General features: G+C 34.9%; 2 protein-coding genes and 2 long non-coding RNA genes across 6 annotated transcripts; 2 read left to right on the plus strand and 2 right to left on the minus strand.

Moving 5' to 3' along the window:
• The first annotated feature begins 8,687 nt into the window (after nt 1–8,687).
• Nucleotides 8,688–11,171, plus strand: LOC133829886 (uncharacterized). Its single transcript, XR_009891896.1, has 5 exons — nt 8,688–8,825; nt 8,906–8,980; nt 9,449–9,510; nt 10,228–10,695; nt 10,796–11,171. It is a non-coding gene; the product is annotated as an uncharacterized LOC133829886 (long non-coding RNA).
• On the minus strand, nt 11,144–12,011 carry LOC133829885 (uncharacterized). The gene is made up of 2 exons (XR_009891895.1): nt 11,740–12,011; nt 11,144–11,650 (listed from the first exon to the last, which is right to left on the minus strand). It is a non-coding gene; the product is annotated as an uncharacterized LOC133829885 (long non-coding RNA).
• Nucleotides 12,012–14,373: 2,362 nt separating this feature from the next.
• On the plus strand, nt 14,374–16,702 carry LOC133829888 (nuclear transcription factor Y subunit C-2). Of its 3 annotated transcripts, none has more exons than XM_062259716.1 (2): nt 14,374–14,525; nt 15,459–16,702. In XM_062259716.1, exon 2 carries the CDS (start codon nt 15,496–15,498, stop codon nt 16,303–16,305), a length of 810 nt encoding a protein of 269 aa, XP_062115700.1. In that variant the 5' UTR covers nt 14,374–14,525; nt 15,459–15,495; the 3' UTR covers nt 16,306–16,702. The 3 variants fall into 3 exon arrangements, with proteins under 3 accessions (XP_062115700.1, XP_062115699.1, XP_062115701.1); XM_062259715.1 differs by having other exon boundaries at nt 14,375–14,525; nt 15,411–16,702; XM_062259717.1 differs by having other exon boundaries at nt 14,425–14,525; nt 15,396–16,702.
• Nucleotides 16,703–17,148: 446 nt separating this feature from the next.
• LOC133829887 (DEAD-box ATP-dependent RNA helicase 36) lies at nt 17,149–21,067 on the minus strand. Its single transcript, XM_062259713.1, has 6 exons — nt 20,318–21,067; nt 19,713–20,035; nt 19,139–19,342; nt 18,976–19,057; nt 18,787–18,885; nt 17,149–17,526 (listed from the first exon to the last, which is right to left on the minus strand). Exons 1-6 carry the CDS (start codon nt 20,918–20,920, stop codon nt 17,362–17,364), a joined length of 1,476 nt encoding a protein of 491 aa, XP_062115697.1. The 5' UTR covers nt 20,921–21,067; the 3' UTR covers nt 17,149–17,361.
• Between the last annotated feature and the right edge of the window lie 904 nt (nt 21,068–21,971).

Genomic DNA, 21,971 nt, shown 5'->3' on the forward strand with positions numbered 1-21,971 from the left:
ACCAAGTCTCATTTCAGGGAGCATGTGAAATGTGACCTTCTTATTAATAACCTCTGTGAAAGTTTCAACAATGCCATTCTTGATGCCAGAGATAAATCTATTATCACTTTGCTAGAAAATATTAGGCATTGGATGATGAGTTTGTTCTGCAATAGAAGAATGAGTGTCTCTAAGTGGGTGCATCCTGTTTCCAAAAGAATTATGGACATCATTGAGAAAAACAAGAATGTTGCTAAGCATTGTTTCCCTATGCTTGCTGGAGGTGGTAAGTTCCAGGTAAATTTATTGCAAAGCATCAATGCTCGGTCATTTGTTGTGAACTTGGAAACGAAAACATGCACATGTAGGCTATTCCAATTGTCTGGCATACCATGTGGGCATGCTTTAGCTGCTATCTGGTTTTCAAACCTAGATCCAGTGGGATTCATAGATGACTACTACAAGAGGCAAGCATATGAAGAAACTTATGCGACACCAATCGAACCAATGCCTAGCCCAGATAAGTGGCCTGACACTGGTCTGAATCCGATACATCCTCCAACAGAGACAATTTTACCTGGAAGGCCTAAAAAGTCTAGAAACAAAGAGGCAGATTGTAGCACCCACATTATTTTGATATATATAGCCAATAATCACATGATTGCATTGCATTACATATCATACAATATGTATAATTTGAGCATATGCATATTCTTATAAGTGTTTTCATGTATAAGTATAAAAGTTGTGTATGTGATGTCTATATGTATGCTCAATATTATTAACCTTGTGGCATTTGAGTTGTCTTTTATGGGTGTTTGATGTGCTCAAGATATAAGAAAGTATGAAAAATATGGACAAGGCAGGGAATTAAGTGTTGAAAGTGAGATATAGAAGGCAAAATAGGTTAAGTAGTGGAAAATAGTACAATGTCGATTACTAGTATTTCGGTGTAGAATTGAGTATTTATGGATTTACCAAATGTAATCGAGGTATGATTAAGGTCTCATTGATGATGTAAAAATGGTTTTAGAACCATTAGATCAATTCTTGATGGGAGGTATACATAATCAGTGGTATTGATGCAAAGTCAAAACGAGCTTAGCATAAGTGCGCTACGCTCGATCGGGTAAGCATAACTATTGGGTATGAAGTCATATGGACCTAAGGTTTGGTGTGAGTGTTTTACACATAAGGATAATAGGCCTAGCAGATGATTAAGTCGAAATTATTGAAGTGATAAGGTTTTCATAAGTCAAAAGGTGAAATGATGAGATGAAAGGTGTCAACTTTTGACAATAAGGCTAAATCATTGAAAATAAGGAATTTTCATCAAACCTTATCACTTTGCACGACCATTATTCTGAAAAACAGAGAGAAAAGAAAACCAAAAACCATTTCTTGGCTAGTTTGAAGAAATTCTAAGGAGATCCAAGTGAAAGCAAAGCCAAAGAAGTAGATTAAGCTTAGTTCTAGCCTTTTTATGGTAAGTTCTTGTACTTGGAAGTTAAACTATGTTTTTGAATTTTTCTGAGAACTTATATATGGTGTTTTATCCTTTTTAAGATATTTCTTGGGGTTTCCAAGTGGTTTGAGGTTTAGAAAAGCTTGAAGAGATTGTTTTCGCCGAAAAGTTGATCGGTAAGTGAAATTTTGTGTTTTATGAGGTTTTTGGGGTTCTTGGAGTACAAGATGATTTTTGGTTATTTGATTGAGTTTATAAGAGAGTATATATGTTTATAAATGTTTGAATATATGTGGAGACTCATTTAATTTGGGTGATGATCTAGGAGATAAGAATTTTATCAAAATCGGTATATGATAACTTTATGATGAATCATGTTGGTATTTGGGATATATGGTTATGACAGGTTAATTGATGTTGATTATTGGTGTATTTTGATATTTGAGGATAGCTAAAATTAAGGGGAAACTCTGTCAAAATTTCCCCAAATGTCTAAGATAAATCTAATGCTCGATCTAGGTGGTTTAAGGCATTTTAGGCATGTTTTGGGTATGAAATTTGATATGAAGTCTTATGGGTATTTTTAAATGAGAGTTCAATGTATTACTGCCATCATTATGATGAGAAATCCATGCTATTGTCAGGATAAGGACATCAATACCTAAGACATCACTTGTTACACGGTGAAATATATTGTGGACAAAAGGTAAGTAAAGTACTCAACTGCAACACAAGAATTATGTGTTATGTGAAAGTATGCATTATATGAATATTTTGTGAGTAAGTGGTATTAACATACAGTGACACTTCATCATAAATTTGTATGCATGGCATAATAGTGATATGGTAAATTATTATATGATATAAGACCATGCATGATATTATGATGATTAATTATATGATGCCTTTGCAAGTTTTGTGCAACATAAAAGAAAGTTGTAATAAGAAGTTTAAGTTCAGTGCCACTGTTTTGAAAAGGCAAATGAAAGTGTTAATAAGTGTAAACGGAGGCCTATAGTAGGCTTATAGTGGCTGCCCAATAATTTGGGCTAGGTTTAGTGAACCAATTATATTGTTTGCCATATTTCCGTTTTTATTTCTCCTCCATATGAGTTATTGTTATATGTATTGACACCACAGTGTGTGGCCGCCTTAACTCTTGAGCCTGACGGGGCAACGATGGAATAAGGTTTTTAATGTGCCCTACTGTGGTGAAGGCTAGCCGGAGGAGAACCCATGGGATTTTGTATTATATGTGTAACAAGCCCTGCAGGCATTGACCAATTCAAACAGTGTGCACAATATTAAGGGGCCCAAAATTTAAAAAGAAGTTGTATATGTCCATTGATATTGGGTAATCATTAGCATTGCATGCATTACTTTGCTTACTGAGCTTTAGGCTCACAGTTGTCTTGTGTTGCAGGTAGAGAAAGAAATATGCGAATGATATGAGGAGAACTGAAGCATGGTCCTGACCCTGATTTGTACATATGAACACATCGACCTTTTTGTGGGTTATTTCAGTTATCAGTGAGATGTTTGTAATAAAGTGTGAAGTTATGTTTTGAAAATAAATTGGGTTATTTAATACTTATGTATAATATGTTTGAGACACACTTTATGTTTAATGTAAATAATGTGAAATAAGTTTTCAAGTTTTAAAAAAAAAAAAAAAAAAAATGTCCAAACTTCCGCAGAAATAAATTATGATATAGTTTTAAAACGTAACACCTCAAATATGGTTTTTAACTAAAATAAGTGAGGGTGTTACAAGTTGGTATCAGAGCGCCATGGTTAAAATGTTCTTGTAGACCGTTCATATGTACACATTGAGGAAAGGATAATGCTCAGTTCATCTGTAAGTTTTATGTGTGCATTTATTATGTGCTGGTTGCATGCATCATGTGCTTTATTGGCTAAATGACATAAGTTATGGACATTTTGTCTTAAAAGATATATAATAACACAGATGGATCATGAACATGGAATGGGGGCTACTGAAGGCTCTTGCAGCAATAAATATGAACAAGAAATGGCTCAACTTCGAGCGGTGGTGAATAGACAGGCTGAACAAATTGAGAAGTTGTTAGCAGAACAACGACAAAGGCAAGCACCAACACCACCTACTGAAACTCCAACACCTCCACAAGCTCCACCTCCACAAGCTCCACCTGCAGTGCACCCCATGGAACCATTATATGAACGGTTCCGAAAACAACGCCCACCAGTATTTGAAGGTAGCACTGACCCACTTGACGCACAAGACTGGAAGAGTTCTTTAGAAGACATCTTTGAGTTCATGCAACTAAGTGACAGGGAAAAAGTTTCTTGTGCTGCACATACACTTAAAAAGGATGCTAAGATCTGGTGGGAAGTGGTTAAGCAGACTAGAGAAGTGAATCAGATGACTTGGGAAGAATTTGAACTGGTCTTCAATGAGAAGTTTTATAATGAAGCTGTGTTGACTGCCAAAGTAAGTGAGTTCACTAGATTGCAACAGGGGAATCTATCAGTGGCTGAGTACGCCAGGACATTTGACCGGTTAGCCAAGTTTGCACCAGACTTGGTTAACACTGAAACTAGTAGAGTGAATCGCTTCCTGGAGGGTCTACAACCAGAATTGGCTAGAGATGTAGATATGGGACGTACAGGGCCTCTTTCTTATGCTCAGGCTGTGGAGAAAGCTTTGAGAGCTGAACACAGAGAAGAAAAAATAACAAAAGCTAAAGCTGATACTAGCATGCCTCGTAGAGACACTCCATTCAACAAAGAACAAAGCCGCTTTCACAATGACAACAAAAGAGGGGCCCAGAATTTCCAATTTAGACAAGGACAGAATAAGAAATTTAAAGGAGGTCAGCAAAACAGGCAACCTGGATTCCAACAAATGCCACGATGTCAAACTTGTGGAAAGAATCATTTCGGGGAGTGCAGGCTTCTAACTAAGAGCTGCTTCAAATGTGGCAAGGGGGATCATTTTATCAAAGATTGTCCATTGATGAAGAACCAACAAATGAAGGATGAACCTCAGAGGACAAATGCTAGGGTGTTCACGATTACTCAGGCTGATGCTGATACCAACAACTCTGTTGTGTCAGGTGATATTTTTGCATCTGGTATTCTCACTCATGCATTAATAGATTCAGGTGCCACGCATTCATTTGCATCATTGACATATGTAAAAAGGTTGGGTAGATCGTGTGAAAAATTGTCAGAAGTTTTTAGTACAATGTTACCATCTGGAGAGATTTTGTATTCTACTCATTGGTTGAGGGGGGTTCCTATTTGCATTGATGGTAGGGAATTATATGCTGATCTAATAATGTTAGAGATGGCCGATTATGAGGTGATTTTGGGTATGGATTGGCTTTCAAAGTATAATGCCACTATTGACTGTAGAAGGAAAACAGTGATATTTAAGCCTTCAGAGGAAGATGAGTTTATGTTTACTGGAGCGACATCAAAAAGTTGCATTCCATTAATTTCTGCTATGAAGGCCAGGCGACTGTTGGAAAGTGGATGTGTGGGTTATCTCGCCAGTGTGGTTGACACGTATAAGGAGCAAAAGTTAAAACCGGAAGATGTACCGGTAGTTAGAGATTTCTTAGAAGTATTTCTAGAAGATTTACCGGGATTACCTCCAGACAGAGAAATTGAATTTGTGATTGAGCTACTTCCTGGTACAGCCCCTGTGTCCAAAGCACCTTATAGAATGGCACCAGCAGAACTAAAGGAATTAAAGATACAGTTGCAAGAACTCCTGGATAAAAAGTTTATCAGGCCTAGTTTTTCACCATGGGGAGCTCCGGTGCTATTTGTGAAGAAAAAGGATGGGACAATGCGAATGTGTATTGATTATAGAGAATTGAACAAGTTGACAATCAAGAATAAGTATCCACTTCCTAGAATTGATGATCTTTTTGATCAATTACAAGGAAGAGGAGTGTTTTCAAAGATTGATTTGAGATCTGGGTATCATCAATTAAAGATTAGAGAAGAGGATGTACCAAAGACCGCATTTCGAACTCGGTATGGCCATTATGAGTTCCTTGTGATGCCATTTGGATTAACTAATGCTCCAGCTGCATTCATGGACTTGATGAACAGGGTGTTTAAGGACTACCTTGATAAGTTTGTAATAGTGTTTATTGATGATATCTTGGTGTATTCTCGATCCCAAGAAGAACATGAGGAACATTTGAGGTTGACGTTGGAGAAATTAAAAGAAAAACAACTCTATGCCAAATTTAAGAAATGTGAATTTTGGCTAGAGAAGGTGGCATTTTTGGGCCATATAGTCTCAAAAGATGGTATTGCGGTGGATCCATCAAAGATTGAAGCTGTTAGTAAGTGGAATAGACCAACAAATGTTTCAGAAGTAAGGAGTTTTCTGGGATTAGCAGGCTATTACCGAAGATTTGTTGAAGGATTTTCCAAGATAGCAATGCCATTGACACAACTCACGAGGAAGAATCATAAGTTTGAATGGACTGAAGCTTGTGAGAAAAGTTTTCAAGATTTGAAGCAAAGATTGGTTTCTGCTCCAGTACTTACTATTCCATCTGGATCAGGAGGACTTGTGATTTATAGTGACGCTTCAAAGCAAGGTTTAGGGTGTGTGTTGATGCAGAATGGCAAAGTCATAGCTTATGCTTCTAGACAATTGAAGGACTATGAACAAAAGTATCCAACACATGATCTGGAGTTGGCAGCAGTTGTTTTTGCACTAAAGATTTGGAGACATTATCTGTATGGTGAGAAGTGCGAAATATATACCGATCATAAAAGTCTCAAGTATTTCTTCACTCAGAAGGAATTAAATATGAGACAAAGGAGATGGTTGGAGCTAGTGAAGGATTATGACTGTCAAATACTTTATCATCCTGGAAAAGCAAATGTAGTTGCAGACGCACTGAGTAGAAAGTCTCATGGTAATGTGTCATTTTTGAGGAAATTGACAAGACCACTTCAGGAGGACATGTGCAGAGCGGAGATTGAGGTGATCACAGGAAGATTATCAGTGATGACTATTCAGTCTACCTTGTTAGAGAGAATCAAACAAGGTCAATGTGAGGATCCTTACTTGGTGGAACAAAAAGGTGAATTGGAAAGTGGGAAGGTCAATGAGTTTAGTGTGTCATGTAATGGGATGCTAAAGTTCAAGGAAAGAGTTTGTGTCCCTAATAATGAGGAGTTGAAGAGAGAAATCCTTACCGAAGCTCACAATACCTTGTATTCAGTGCATCCGGGGACGACCAAGATGTTTAATGACTTGAAAAGACACTACTGGTGGCCCAACATGAGAAAGGATGTGGTCGAGTTTGTAGCCAAGTGTTTAACCTGTCAACAAGTGAAAGATGAACATCAGAAACCTGCTGGTTTACTACAACCAATACGGATACCAGAGTGGAAATGGGAAGAGGTTACTATGGATTTTGTTGTTGGATTGCCAAAGACTTCTAAACAACATGATGCTATCTGGGTTATAGTAGACCGATATACAAAATCAGCACACTTTCTTCCGGTACGCATGACTTATACTATGGATCAGTGGGCTGAATTATATGTTCAAGAGATTGTTAGACTTCATGGAGTGCCCGTATCTATAATTTCAGACCGGGATGCTCGATTTACTTCATTGTTTTGGGAAAGTTTGCAGAGAGCATTGGGCACAAAATTGAAGTTTACTACGGCATATCACCCCCAATCTGATGGACAATCTGAAAGGACCATTCAAACTCTTGAAGATATGCTTCGAGCTTGTGTCCTAGATTTTCAAGGATCATGGGAGAAGTATTTGTGTCTGATAGAGTTTTCTTATAACAATAGCTTTCATGCAACGATTGGTGTAGCACCGTATGAAATGTTATATGGCAGAAAATGCAGATCACCAATTCATTGGGATGAAATGGGAGAAAGAAAGTATCTTGGTCCAGATCTGGTCAGAAGGACAACTGAAGCAGTAGAGAAGATAAGAAAAAGAATGTTAATGGCTCAAAGTAGGCAAAAGAGTTACGCTGATCGAAAGCGAAGAGATGTGGAGTTCAACATTGGGGACAAGGTATTTCTGAAAATTGCCCCTATGAAAGGAGCAATGAGGTTTGGAAAGAAAGGGAAGTTAAGCCCAAGATTTATTGGACCTTTTGAAGTATTGGAAAAGGTGGGAAAGGTAGCCTATAGACTGGCATTACCGCCATCACTGTCAAATGTCCACGATGTTTTTCATGTCTCATTATTGAGAAAATACGTGCCAGATCCTTCACATGTGCTAAACTACGAGCCAATAGAAGTTGAACAAGACCTAACATATGAAGAAAAACCAGTGAAAATTCTTGACAGAAAAGAGAAAGAGTTGAGAAATAAGAAGATTTCACTGGTTAAGGTCTTGTGGAGAAGTTCAAACATTGAGGAAATGACATGGGAACGGGAAGATGAAATGAGATCTAAATACCCAGAGCTATTTGGGTAAGAGAAATTTCGAGGACGAAATTTTTATAAGGTGTAGAGGATTGTAGCACCCACATTATTTTGATATATATAGCCAATAATCACATGATTGCATTGCATTACATATCATACAATATGTATAATTTGAGCATATGCATATTCTTATAAGTGTTTTCATGTATAAGTATAAAAGTTGTGTATGTGATGTCTATATGTATGCTCAATATTATTAACCTTGTGGCATTTGAGTTGTCTTTTATGGGTGTTTGATGTGCTCAAGATATAAGAAAGTATGAAAAATATGGACAAGGCAGGGAATTAAGTGTTGAAAGTGAGATATAGAAGGCAAAATAGGTTAAGTAGTGGAAAATAGTACAATGTCGATTACTAGTATTTCGGTGTAGAATTGAGTATTTATGGATTTACCAAATGTAATCGAGGTATGATTAAGGTCTCATTGATGATGTAAAAATGGTTTTAGAACCATTAGATCAATTCTTGATGGGAGGTATACATAATCAGTGGTATTGATGCAAAGTCAAAACGAGCTTAGCATAAGTGCGCTACGCTCGATCGGGTAAGCATAACTATTGGGTATGAAGTCATATGGACCTAAGGTTTGGTGTGAGTGTTTTACACATAAGGATAATAGGCCTAGCAGATGATTAAGTCGAAATTATTGAAGTGATAAGGTTTTCATAAGTCAAAAGGTGAAATGATGAGATGAAAGGTGTCAACTTTTGACAATAAGGCTAAATCATTGAAAATAAGGAATTTTCATCAAACCTTATCACTTTGCACGACCATTATTCTGAAAAACAGAGAGAAAAGAAAACCAAAAACCATTTCTTGGCTGGTTTGAAGAAATTCTAAGGAGATCCAAGTGAAAGCAAAGCCAAAGAAGTAGATTAAGCTTAGTTCTAGCCTTTTTATGGTAAGTTCTTGTACTTGGAAGTTAAACTATGTTTTTGAATTTTTCTGAGAACTTATATATGGTGTTTTATCCTTTTTAAGATATTTCTTGGGGTTTCCAAGTGGTTTGAGGTTTAGAAAAGCTTGAAGAGATTGTTTTCGCCGAAAAGTTGATCGGTAAGTGAAATTTTGTGTTTTATGAGGTTTTTGGGGTTCTTGGAGTACAAGATGATTTTTGGTTATTTGATTGAGTTTATAAGAGAGTATATATGTTTATAAATGTTTGAATATATGTGGAGACTCATTTAATTTGGGTGATGATCTAGGAGATAAGAATTTTATCAAAATCGGTATATGATAACTTTATGATGAATCATGTTGGTATTTGGGATATATGGTTATGGCAGGTTAATTGATGTTGATTATTGGTGTATTTTGATATTTGAGGATAGCTAAAATTAAGGGGAAACTCTGTCAAAATTTCCCCAAATGTCTAAGATAAATCTAATGCTCGATCTAGGTGGTTTAAGGCATTTTAGGCATGTTTTGGGTATGAAATTTGATATGAAGTCTTATGGGTATTTTTAAATGAGAGTTCAATGTATTACTGCCATCATTATGATGAGAAATCCATGCTATTGTCAGGATAAGGACATCAATACCTAAGACATCACTTGTTACACGGTGAAATATATTGTGGACAAAAGGTAAGTAAAGTACTCAACTGCAACACAAGAATTATGTGTTATGTGAAAGTATGCATTATATGAATATTTTGTGAGTAAGTGGTATTAACATACAGTGACACTTCATCATAAATTTGTATGCATGGCATAATAGTGATATGGTAAATTATTATATGATATAAGACCATGCATGATATTATGATGATTAATTATATGATGCCTTTGCAAGTTTTGTGCAACATAAAAGAAAGTTGTAATAAGAAGTTTAAGTTCAGTGCCACTGTTTTGAAAAGGCAAATGAAAGTGTTAATAAGTGTAAACGGAGGCCTATAGTAGGCTTATAGTGGCTGCCCAATAATTTGGGCTAGGTTTAGTGAACCAATTATATTGTTTGCCATATTTCCGTTTTTATTTCTCCTCCATATGAGTTATTGTTATATGTATTGACACCACAGTGTGTGGCCGCCTTAACTCTTGAGCCTGACGGGGCAACGATGGAATAAGGTTTTTAATGTGCCCTACTGTGGTGAAGGCTAGCCGGAGGAGAACCCATGGGATTTTGTATTATATGTGTAACAAGCCCTGCAGGCATTGACCAATTCAAACAGTGTGCACAATATTAAGGGGCCCAAAATTTAAAAAGAAGTTGTATATGTCCATTGATATTGGGTAATCATTAGCATTGCATGCATTACTTTGCTTACTGAGCTTTAGGCTCACAGTTGTCTTGTGTTGCAGGTAGAGAAAGAAATATGCGAATGATATGAGGAGAACTGAAGCATGGTCCTGACCCTGATTTGTACATATGAACACATCGACCTTTTTGTGGGTTATTTCAGTTATCAGTGAGATGTTTGTAATAAAGTGTGAAGTTATGTTTTGAAAATAAATTGGGTTATTTAATACTTATGTATAATATGTTTGAGACACACTTTATGTTTAATGTAAATAATGTGAAATAAGTTTTCAAGTTTTAAAAAAAAAAAAAAAAAAAATGTCCAAACTTCCGCAGAAATAAATTATGATATAGTTTTAAAACGTAACACCTCAAATATGATTTTTAACTAAAATAAGTGAGGGTGTTACACAGATGAACCACCACCTACTACTGCAACAAAGGCTAGGAGAGTTGGCCAAGTTAATCACTGCAGCAATTGTAAGCAAACAGGCCATTCACGAGTAACATGCAAGAATGCAACTATGGAGGTAATCTTGGTACACGGTATGCCAGACTTGTATTCATTTGCAGTTAAAATGAATGTGATTTGCTTAAGCATGATGAGTTATGTTTTTGGTTTAATTACAGCCTGCAAGGCAAAAAAAGAGAGGAAGACCACCATCTCAGAATCCTACTACTGAAACTATTAAAAGGAAGGAGCGAGCTAAGAGACAGAAGCAAAGGAATGGTGGTTCCACATCTCAGACCAACTAAGAAGCTGCTCTTTAATCTTAAACCCTTTTGATGTAGAAAACTTGTTTTCTTTTTGGTGTAGTCGCCATACAATATAGGCATTACCATACTTTTGACATGTACATATTCAGTCTGACTTTATCAATATTTTGGGACATCTTGGCCATTAGGAATACTTTTGACATGTAGACATTATGCTACTTAATATGTCATATGTTTGCTCTGTAAAGTTGAAAATATTAATCAATGACAAAATATCTGGTTTGGTGCATCATTCTATTATGCTTGAAAGCAACACTAAATAAATATATTTCTCTTACATTCAATGAAGCCATGATTTTTTTTCAGGGAAGGGTCGAACACTAAATAAAATACATCATTTTTATTATGCTTGAAAGCAACACTAAATACAATAAACAGGGAAGTCGAACATTACATAATTTTTGTCAGCCAATACACAATTACAAAAAAAAAAAAAAACAACATCATCTTCCTCACATTTCCCTTTACCAACCAGGAACTTGCACGAACTCTTCCATCCAAACTCCCATTCATATAGCCACAATGTTGACATTGAAAAGGCTCCACACTAGGTTCAAAGCAAGACTCATATCTATCTTCATATTCATAATATCTGCCCAGATCACCATCAAACTCACGTACTCTTCTTAGCAAACCAGGTATCACCATCTTTGACCTTTCACACATAGGGGGGTCAATCCATTGGAAATAGTTACAACCCCCATTCCACTGTTCACAAATAGTTTTCTTGAATTAATTTATTTCCAAGCTAATAATATATAAAGGAAAAAGAAGACAAAAAATATAAACAGGCTCACTTTCATCCTATAGCAAGATTTGAACCGTCTCCCTGGATTATCATCGGTCCATGATGTCCTCTCCACTGTTTCTGCCCCACAATCACAATGCTTACGACAAGCTTGATATACACCTTGTGCCCTAGATCTCGACGACCTCATTTTGGCTCCACCTCGGTTTATTGATTCGCCCCAAGACACACTTGGGTCTTCCCCTTTCATCTCTTCTCTCTTCTTCTTCTTCTTCTTCTACAATGGAGATCTCTCGTGCATATGGTATTTAAGGATTTAAAGCTTTTTTTCTTCAATCAATAATTAAAAACTTACCTGGGCTAAATGATGTGTCTGGTTTTGTACACGCAATTGGCCACGTAAGCATTTTTAACGCTGTTAGGGGTAAAGTAGTGACGGAGACACAGTTCATGTGGGTTTGAGTATATTCACCGCGAAAAATAAAGATTGGGTGTATAAGTGGAACAACATGTAAACATTGGGTATTTTCGCCGGTAATAACCCTTTTTTTTTTAACTTTTTATTTTTCAAGAATACATGTTATATTCAAACGATGAATACATTAGAGTATATATATATATGGAAATTTTCTTACAGGGACTTCACTTTAAGCCCTACCGGTGGGACTCTCAGTGTTCTCGACTTGTGAACAGTTTTCGGCACGATTTTTTTTTATGACCGTATATATTGTAGCTATTTAGAGCATCCTGCAAATTTTCAAAAAATTTCGAATTGTTTACAATACCGAAAACTAAGTTCAAACATGTTGTTGCATGCGTGACTAATTTTTTTATGCACGTGGAAAACAACATGTTTGAACCTAGTTTTCAGTACTGTAAACTATTCAGAATTTTCTGAAATTTTGTAGGATGCTCTAAATAGCTACAATATACACGGTCATAAAAAAAATTACGCCGAAAATTATTCACGGATTGAGAAACATCAAGAGCTTCACCGATAAAGCTTAAAGTGAAACTTCTATAGAAAATTATCATATATATATATATTAATATATATATATATATATAACAAGACATAGTTATATAGTTATGTTCTTTTACAAGGCAACTCAACACCCAACCTAATAAGTCCACCAAATAAGATACTTATGGTGATTGCAAAAAAAATTTGTACTTGATCTTTGGTTGTGGTTGGCACAACTTTTTAGAAGAGCTTTCTTTAATATTTAGGAATAGAACCTCTTTTTATGGGTTTTAGGGTTTAATATGCAAACGATCTTATTAGTACAAAAAGTTATTCCTAGAGAAGCAACTAAGGACAGCTTCATGAAAAAGCACTTTTCTATAAGCCAAAAGCTGAAGTGATGCCAAATAAGGCATTTAATGTTTGCATCTCATCTCTTTTACAACATTAGGGAAAAATATTGAACATCTCACAATGATCCAAGAACAAAAAATTATCACCACCCCAAATATGAAGGGATTACATATATATATATATTATACAAATTAAATACTTAAATATAAATAAATAGTTGACAATCATAGTGAGCATGAAGAGTAGGGTTGACTAATTAAGGATTAAACCAAAGATAGTATAAATCAAATTAAGATTCCATTTTAAATTAATCTACTTTTGATATTTCGTTGAGTTTTTTTATTGGGGGTGTTATTGTAACGTTCTCCTAATCAAGAATTGTTACACTGTGTATTTCAATTATTTAATTAAGCCCCAACAACCATTAAATTCATTCTAGAAATTCTTACACTGTTATATTGTCAATTGTCACATTATCACAAATCCAATCCACATTTTGTTAATAAATAGATTGAGATACAAATTATGTACACATATTAGGTTTTTATTATTACCAAATAATTCATGGTAAAAATGTCAATAATTTTTAAATAAAAAAAAAACTTTCACCTTAATCCCATTTCTTGAAAAAAAAAATATGGGAAAACATTTCTAGTTCTTTTCCCTTTAATATATGTATGTCCAACTATTCTATCACACTCTTAAAATTCAATAAACAAAGGAATATGATCATTGCCATGCAAGTAATTTTTATTCCCTTCAAGTAAACATGTCATTATAAGGTTGTCTTATTTTGAAAAAAAAATAGAAGAATTCATTCGGTTTTATTAAGTGAAAAATATTATACTAATTAATTTTTCTACAACTAAACTATTTCATTTCATTTCATTCTTACACATCATTAAACAAATATAATTTTTTTTTTTTAAAAAAGATATGTACTATCCAATTACTATAAATTCCAAAAAATTTCATTCTTCCCATGATTCTTTTCCCTTTTCAAAATAATTTAACTTAAAGAATGACTGATCAAGTGATCAAATATATGTTATTTACTTTCACAAAGTAATAACAATAACAATAATTTTCCAGTCTTCAAACATTGTAACATGTGAGTCTGCCACATTAATACTGACACTAGTACAAGGGTAATAAGTAAATAATTTCTGTAATTGGGCCTAAGATTGCAAGATTTGAAAATTAGAAGGGTGTCGCTGTAATTTGAGATAAGTGGTCACATTTTCCTCGTACGTCACAGTAGTTTACGTGAGCATCTTCTCTACCAAACAACCCAGTTAGCAGATGCCACGTGGAGACAGTGGAGGCCCCCTGCTTTTGTTCAGAATTCTCGGTGCACGGCACGTGTCGACCTATAGATGCCCCCAGAACTCTTTCTCTCTCTCTAAAAACACCACATTCAAACTCCTTCTGTCCCTCCCTTTTAATTCTCCCTTCTCTCTCTCTTATTCTCTCTCTAGGGTTTCTTCCAGTGAAGAAGAATCAGCTGGAATTTGCTGGTAATGATCTTTTTAAGCTCCTGTTTGTGTATTTCAGTATTTTTCTACTTGGATCGTTCTTTTTTTGTGTTGTTTCTAGTGTAAAATTCATTTGTTTGGCTTCTGGGAATTGTTGAGAAAAATGGGATAAAGATTTTTTTTAAAAAGAAAAAAAAACAACTTTATGCTGTTTTTGGGTTAAGTGAATCAGAATACAAATGGGTTCAGAGTAACTGTAGTGATGTTAAAAAATTTGGTCTTTTTTTTTCTTTCCACTAGTTTTTTTCTTAGCTGTACGGAACATTAGGGCTTAGTTAAGGGGAAAATGAAATCATGCAATTTTTTAGATTTAATGGTTACTGGTAGAAAAATATAATGCATGCATTCACAAGAAAAAATAATTTAAGAGTTCTTTTTGTTTTGTTTAATATTTTCTGAAAAGGACTTGAAAAAACTTATATTATTAGGCTAAGTAGTCTCTTTGATTTTCCTTGCTATTTATTTTTTTATTTTCCAAATTTTCGTGAAAAGGCATGTTCTAAACTACTAAAATATTGAACTCAAGTGTGTTGATCTTTCTAAATGTTAAAGATCTCCATCGTAAAGTTTACCACTCAAGCGCTTAGCCTTTTTTTTTTACTAATTTGTGTTTAAAACTCCTAATCTGGTTAAGCTAATTGACATATTCAACTTAGTATTTTGGTTAATGAAATAATATTAGTTTATTAGACGAATAAAGAGACATCCAAGGATTGTTGATATTTCATTAATGTACAAGGAATTGGTTCTGAATGGTTTGTAAAGGAAGCTAGAAAGCTTGAAAAGTTGTTCAATCAGTACTTTTAGATTTTTGTACTTGCACATGAAATATGCTCAGTTATTCTCATTTAGTACTTGTATTGGCAGGTGCTTTATTAGTTTAATAGCTCAGCATTGTAATGTCGAAATAATCAGGAAAGGAAAAGGAAAAAAAGCGCTCTTGTGATCAACCATGGATCAATCAGAACAATCACAACAGCAGCAGCAGCAGCAGCCAGTTGTGGGTATGGTGGCAGGTTCGGGCCAAATGTCTTATGGTCCTTCCTCGTATCAAACTGCTCCCATGGTGGCTTCCGGCGCTCCAGCTGTGGCTGTTCCTTCCCCGACTCAGCCCCCTGCTAATTTCTCTAATTCCTCACACCAGCTTGCGTTCCAGCAAGCCCAGCACTTCCACCATCAGCAGCAACAACAGCAGCAGCAGCAGCTTCAGATGTTCTGGGCTAACCAAATGCAAGAAATCGAACAAACGACTGATTTCAAAAACCACAGTTTACCACTTGCTCGCATCAAGAAAATTATGAAAGCTGATGAGGATGTCAGAATGATTTCGGCCGAGGCTCCTGTCATATTTGCTAAGGCATGTGAAATGTTCATCTTGGAGCTGACTTTGCGGTCTTGGATCCACACTGAGGAAAACAAAAGGAGGACACTGCAGAAGAATGACATTGCAGCTGCCATTTCGAGGACTGATGTCTTTGATTTTCTTGTTGATATTATTCCTAGAGATGAGTTGAAAGAGGAGGGACTCGGCGTCACTAAGGCTACCCTTCCAGTGGTGGGTTCACCGGCGGACATTCCATACTACTATGTTCAGCAACAGCACCCTGCAGGTCCAACAGGGATGATCATGGGAAAACCAGTCGATCAAGCAGCAATGTATGCTGCTCAACAGCCTAGACCACCTATGGCTTTTGTTCCGTGGCCGCAGACTCAACCTCAACAGCAGCAACAGCAGCAGCAGCAGCCACAAACAGACACTTGATCCTGTTTAGTGGTGTTATGAGGGGTACCTAAGCTTGTTTTGGCATTGTTGGAGATGGGTTTAAATTTGGCTTTAGTTTGTAGTGAGTTGGTAGCTTTTAACATTAGTTGGAGTTGTGAATTTGTGATAGAAAAATCTCAGTGGGTTATGCCATTTTCATTTGCCAGATTGTATCATTTATGGGCTTGTGTTTAATCATTTAAAATTACCTTGGGTTGTTGTAGTAGTAGTATCTTTCATGACCTTTTTTTGTCATCTTTTTTTTTCTTAATGTGAGCGAGGAGAGCAATTAACTGATCTTTAGTTTAAATTGCTTAAGCAGACTATCTTGTGAACCCCATATTTTATGGTAATTCTGAAAAGTTATGCAGAAACGATTGTTGGGTTTAAACTTTTACCTTTCTTGTCGACTATTTTTATCTGTTCCTCTCAAAAAATTAAGAAAAAGAAAACTTTTACTGTTTGGTAGAGCAATCAAGAGAGATGAAAAAAAATGTAGAAAGAAAGAAAATATGGAGGGAATTTTTTTTCATAAATATTACTACTTTATTTATATATCTTTATATTAATAATTTTAATGAGGATAATTTGGTAATTTACAGAAATATTGCTGTCATTTTCATTTTCTCTCCACTTTTGAAAAGATGGATTGTGGTGGGTTCCGTCTCTGTTTGTTTCCTCTTTCACTTTTTCCTCCCATCTATTTTTCTCTCTTACCAAACACGCTCACTTCTCCTTTCTCCCCACTTTTCTCCCTTAAGTTTTCTTTCCTCAAATGGGGGACAAGAAGAACATAAGAAAAAGTATAAATAAGGTAATCTGATAGAAGGAAACACCAAATACTAGTTCAAAGAAATTCGTACTGAACTCAAAATTGATGATTTTCCTATGATGAATAGTTGGTCTATAATACAATGTAATTTTCTCGGGTTAAATTTAAAGAAAAAAAATGATAAACAAAACTATTCCTTTTCTCTTCTCTCTTGCTGATCAAAACCAGCTAAACAAAAATTACACTGATGACAGAGGCACTTTACAGAGAAAGTAGTAATCATCCTATTGTTCAGCTGTTCTTTTCTGTCTTTTTCTCCTTCTACTTCTCTTATCCAATAATCCTTTCTCTGCTAGTGTCTTTAGCTTCTGCTTTTTCCGGTCTTTGGCTTTCTCTTCAAAGCCATCATCCCTCATTTTCATTATTGCCACTCGCCTGGCACTGTAAATCTGCACATCAATGTATAAATAATGAACATTTTGAAAATGAGACATAAAATCTATGTTGACAAGTGTAGCTGTGGCATTAGTACAGTGGATCAGATTCAACATGTCATCAATCTGAAAAGCATTTCATGTACTCTTTTGAGGTCTCAACTCCACTATTGTTCACCTAAGCATCATAGCTAATTTCAACTTCGAACTCAACTGAACATGACCATTTAAAATTAAACTTTTGCCAATGTCATTAAAGCCCCACAAGTTGACACTACGCCTAACCTTTTCAACATGTACTTGATAACATCCATCATATCTTGAACATGACAATCTACACTATTCAGATCCAAGATCCAACATCTAATCAAGGAGGGAAAAAAATAACTAAGCAGAGACTTTTATGGTGAGAAGCTGACAGTTGGGTTTATTACTTAAGCACTCACAATGGCTCCTGTAAAATCAACAAATCTTCAAATTTTTAAAAATGGTCAAAAAATGTGCTCCAATGGTTGCTGTATTATGTATAAATTATTTACCTTTGCTACAGGACCAAGCTATATTTATAATATACTGTTTATACTTTAAATTATTTTTTTATTAATTTCTCATCCTTTCTCTCTCTCTCTTCAAGCTACATTTCTAGTTTTTTTTTATTTAAATGTCTTTCTTTCTTTAATTATTTTATATTAAGAGAAACTAGCAACAAGTCAAAAGTTGTTTATGCTTAATTTATTTAAATTGTAATTATTAATTTTTCTTTTCACAATACCTTTAATTATGGACTCACAGTTAGATAAATATTTGAAATGAATAAAAAGTTTAATATTTGAATATTGTTAGAAAAATATATTTTATTTATAAATTTAGATTAGTTAAAAACAGAGTATAATTATATTTGACATTATATATATAAATATTGTAAATATTAAAAGATATATAAATATTATTGTAAGTTATAAAAGTATTATTGAAAGTGAGAAAATATTTAAAATGAATAAAAATATAATATTTAAATGATATAGAGAAAAAAAATAGAGAAGCTGACGTATGATATAATGTAAAAGTTAAAGATAAAATAGAAAAAGTAGTATTTTGGTGACGTATTTTAAAAGATAGTAAAACACCGGTTGGAGTGCTTATGAAGCATTAATTGAATAGGTGATGCATTAAATACCAAAGAAATAGCAAAATATATTTCAAAGCATATGTTATTAACAAAATTAAGGAAAGTATCGTGTTTAAAAGACAGATCAACGATTTATCAGTCTTTACCTTTTTTATGTCAGCAAGCACCTCATGCTCTTTGCATTCAAACTTTTCCAATTGTTTCCCAATATCAGCTTCTATTCCATGAACGAGGTCTACATCAGTCTGCAATAAGCAAAGTATAAATGATAATATTAAAGGTAACAATTACAATAATAATCAATGGCTCTACAAAATTTCACTTATACTACTCACCTGGGTAACAAAGCTGATAGCCAAGCCTCCTCTGCCTGCCCTTGCTGTACGCCCGACACGGTGAATGTAATCTCTTGGAAACCTGAAGGAGAGTGCCGTTAGATTTTACAATACGTGCTTGGCAAAGACAACCCAATCAAGAATATAGAATCAAAACAAAAACCTTGGAATATCATAGTTGATAACAAGATCAACTGTGGGAATATCCAAACCGCGACTGGCAACATCAGTTGCAAGCAATATGGGAACCCTTCCAGATTTGAAGCGGTGTAATGCAGAGAGCCTGAGGGGTTGAGAATTGAATGAATGCATTGCCACAGCTGTTTGCTCAAGCTCCTCCAGTAACAAACTCAATAGGTGACAACTTCTGCAACCATATTAGAAACATGAGAAAGGTAAAACAAATCATCCTACTCTATAACTGATCTTGTTTTTAAGAAACCAAAGTACATCAAAATACAATGATAGAATATCTACATGGATCATATAGTATGTCACAGTCACACTGGTTGGCATTGCATATCACCATAAAATGGAGACATACATTAGACATCAGACAGAGTGAAGATGAAAATGGCAGCGAAGGACCAGCAACAATAAACCATTGATTGAAACAGCAATCAGAAGCATATTCTAATCTAAATATCTTGGAGCAATATCTTTTAATGTTAAAATTAAATAAACAAAAGATCAAAGTAAATGGTCAAAGAAAGTTCTGATTCTCCAGCATAAACTACCTGCAAGTCGAGACAAATACCATGGCCGACCGAACACCCATATCTTCCATTTTAGACAAAATATGGACCAGATATACATCCTTGACATCATTCGGTACAAGAAGATAGTGCTGCTTGAGAGTATCAACTGTCTTAAACCCTTGATATTCCTCATAAAAGTATGCCTTATTCGCAGAAAGCTCCAGCAGCGTCTGCAGGTTTTCAGTCATTGTTGCAGAGAACAATAAAGTTTGACGATTCTTTGGCATGCACTGAAACACCATTCTCAACTCCTCTTCAAAACCAACATCTAAAACCCTATCTGCTTCATCCAAAACCAGAAACTGATGCAAAAACAGAGCAAATAAAGATAGTTAGTTCACTGAAAATAAAAAAATTACCCTCTACCATAAGAGAGCCATGAGACAAGTGAAATGTACATAGACTATTAAGACAATTAGTTTCTAAGGAAAAGTAGAATAAATTATTTCAAACAGCACAATGTATTTGCCTAGTTCTATACAGGTTTACATAGGCTTAAATTTAACAATACTAAAAACTTTCCAATTCACTCTTGGAGACGTAATCATAAATTTCTGGAATGAAAAAAAAGAAGCCCTTTTTACCTTAGTATTGGAGAAGACAGGAGGAATCTCAGAATTCTCGAGCAAGACCTTAATTCTACCCGGAGTCGCAATCACGACATGAGGCCTCGCAACCAAGTTCTTCATCTGCGTAAGCATATCCGTCCCTCCAACAATGACAGAGCAACGCAAGTGTACGGCCGAACCCAGTGCCCGAAACTGCTCAGCCAACTGGTACGCCAGCTCCCTCGTCGGAGTCACCACCAGCGCGAACACCCCAAAGGGGTCCTCCGTCAACCGATGCATAATCGGTAGAGCGAAAGCCGCCGTCTTACCACTACCGGTCTGGGCCAGTCCCAGCACATCCCGGCCGGCGAGGATCTTCGGAATGCAATGAGCTTGGACCGGCGTGGGCTTCTTCATCCCGAGCTCATTGCAGGTCTCCACGGCCCATTCCGTGAGCCCGAGATCCTTGAAAGTGGTGGTAGTGGGAATAGGATCGGCGTTTGTCGACCTCTCAAAGTGCGGCTCTGCATTGGAATTGTGAGAGTCAAGGGCGGCGGTGGGTTCCGGGAGAGGTTTAGGGTTTTTGGAGGGTTTAAAAAGAGGGAAGCTTTGGTTTACTATGAAATCTTCTTCTTCCATCTTTTCAGTGGACTAAAAATTCAAAGAACCAGAAGTAAATAAATATATAAATATAGATTCACTTAAACGATTTTCCAAGGCTCAAATTTTCTCGGAAAATTTACAGAGAAAAGTTTTCAGTTTCAGTTGTCTCCCGCGAATAGCATACCTAAGGAGCCTAGTTATTTTAATTTTATAAATGTTTTTTCTTTTTTTTAATTAAGGTGCTTTATAATTTTTATGATTATATCTTAAAAAAAAATGCATGATTATAATATTTAATTTTTTTTAAAAAAGTAAACAAAAAAATTTAGTGTATGTCATAAGGTGATATATTAATAAAAGTAATTATTTTAATAATTTTCTCATTGATATTAATTTTAAAGTTTTAATTTTAATAATTAAGTCTTTAATTTTTTTTTTCAATAGATGAGTACTTATTTTTTGTAGAGCAGTTTACAAAAATAGGTAAGATTTAAAAAAAATACATAATTTGGAAAAAAAATAAGGACGAATAATGGTAAATAGGGATTTTTTAAAAATAAAATTTATAAATTTATAAAAATAAAGTTTTTTTTGTAACCAAAATTTACAAGTTTATAACCATAAACAACATTTACAAACTAAATATAAAGTTGTAACAAGTCGTAACAGAACTTGTACAAACTGTTATCTGTATTTTTGTAAATTTTTGTATTTTTTAATGTTTTTTAAATTAGTAGTTTTTTCTTTTTTGTAAGGTTTTTACTTTTGTTTATTAAAAGAAATTAATTGCATACAAATTAGAAATTTAAGGATTTAATTGCTCAGTTTAAAATTGTGAGCACTATATTATAATAGTTGATATAATTTTTGAGACCAATAACATCAAATATTTGTCTAAAAAAAAAATTAATTTAAGTCAAGTGAGTAAGTATCAATATATGTTGTGGTATCTCTCTACTATTTTTTACTATATTATAAACCAATTATGTGTTTCACTATGTGAAATCAACAAGAAGTATCTTCTTTTGCCACACTTCATGAATTTTAAGAAATTAACCCATCAAAGAAGAAGAATAAAAAGACTATT

The sequence above is a fragment of the Humulus lupulus genome, chromosome 4, assembly GCF_963169125.1.
Source record: "Humulus lupulus chromosome 4, drHumLupu1.1, whole genome shotgun sequence".
NCBI lineage: Eukaryota > Viridiplantae > Streptophyta > Magnoliopsida > Rosales > Cannabaceae > Humulus > Humulus lupulus.

Excerpts from the sequence above, each read along its gene's own strand:
- LOC133829888 (XM_062259716.1), top strand. The coding sequence starts at position 15,496 with ATGGATCAATCAGAACAATCACAACAGCAGCAGCAGCAGCAGCCAGTT.
- LOC133829887 (XM_062259713.1), bottom strand. The coding sequence starts at position 20,920 with ATGGAAGAAGAAGATTTCATAGTAAACCAAAGCTTCCCTCTTTTTAAA. Across the intron at positions 20,036-20,317 it reads CTGTCTTCTCCAATACTAAG|TTTCTGGTTTTGGATGAAGC; the intron begins GTAAAAAGGGCT and ends TTTTTGCATCAG. Across the intron at positions 17,527-18,786 it reads TGCTTGCTGACATAAAAAAG|ATTTACAGTGCCAGGCGAGT; the intron begins GTAAAGACTGAT and ends ATTGATGTGCAG.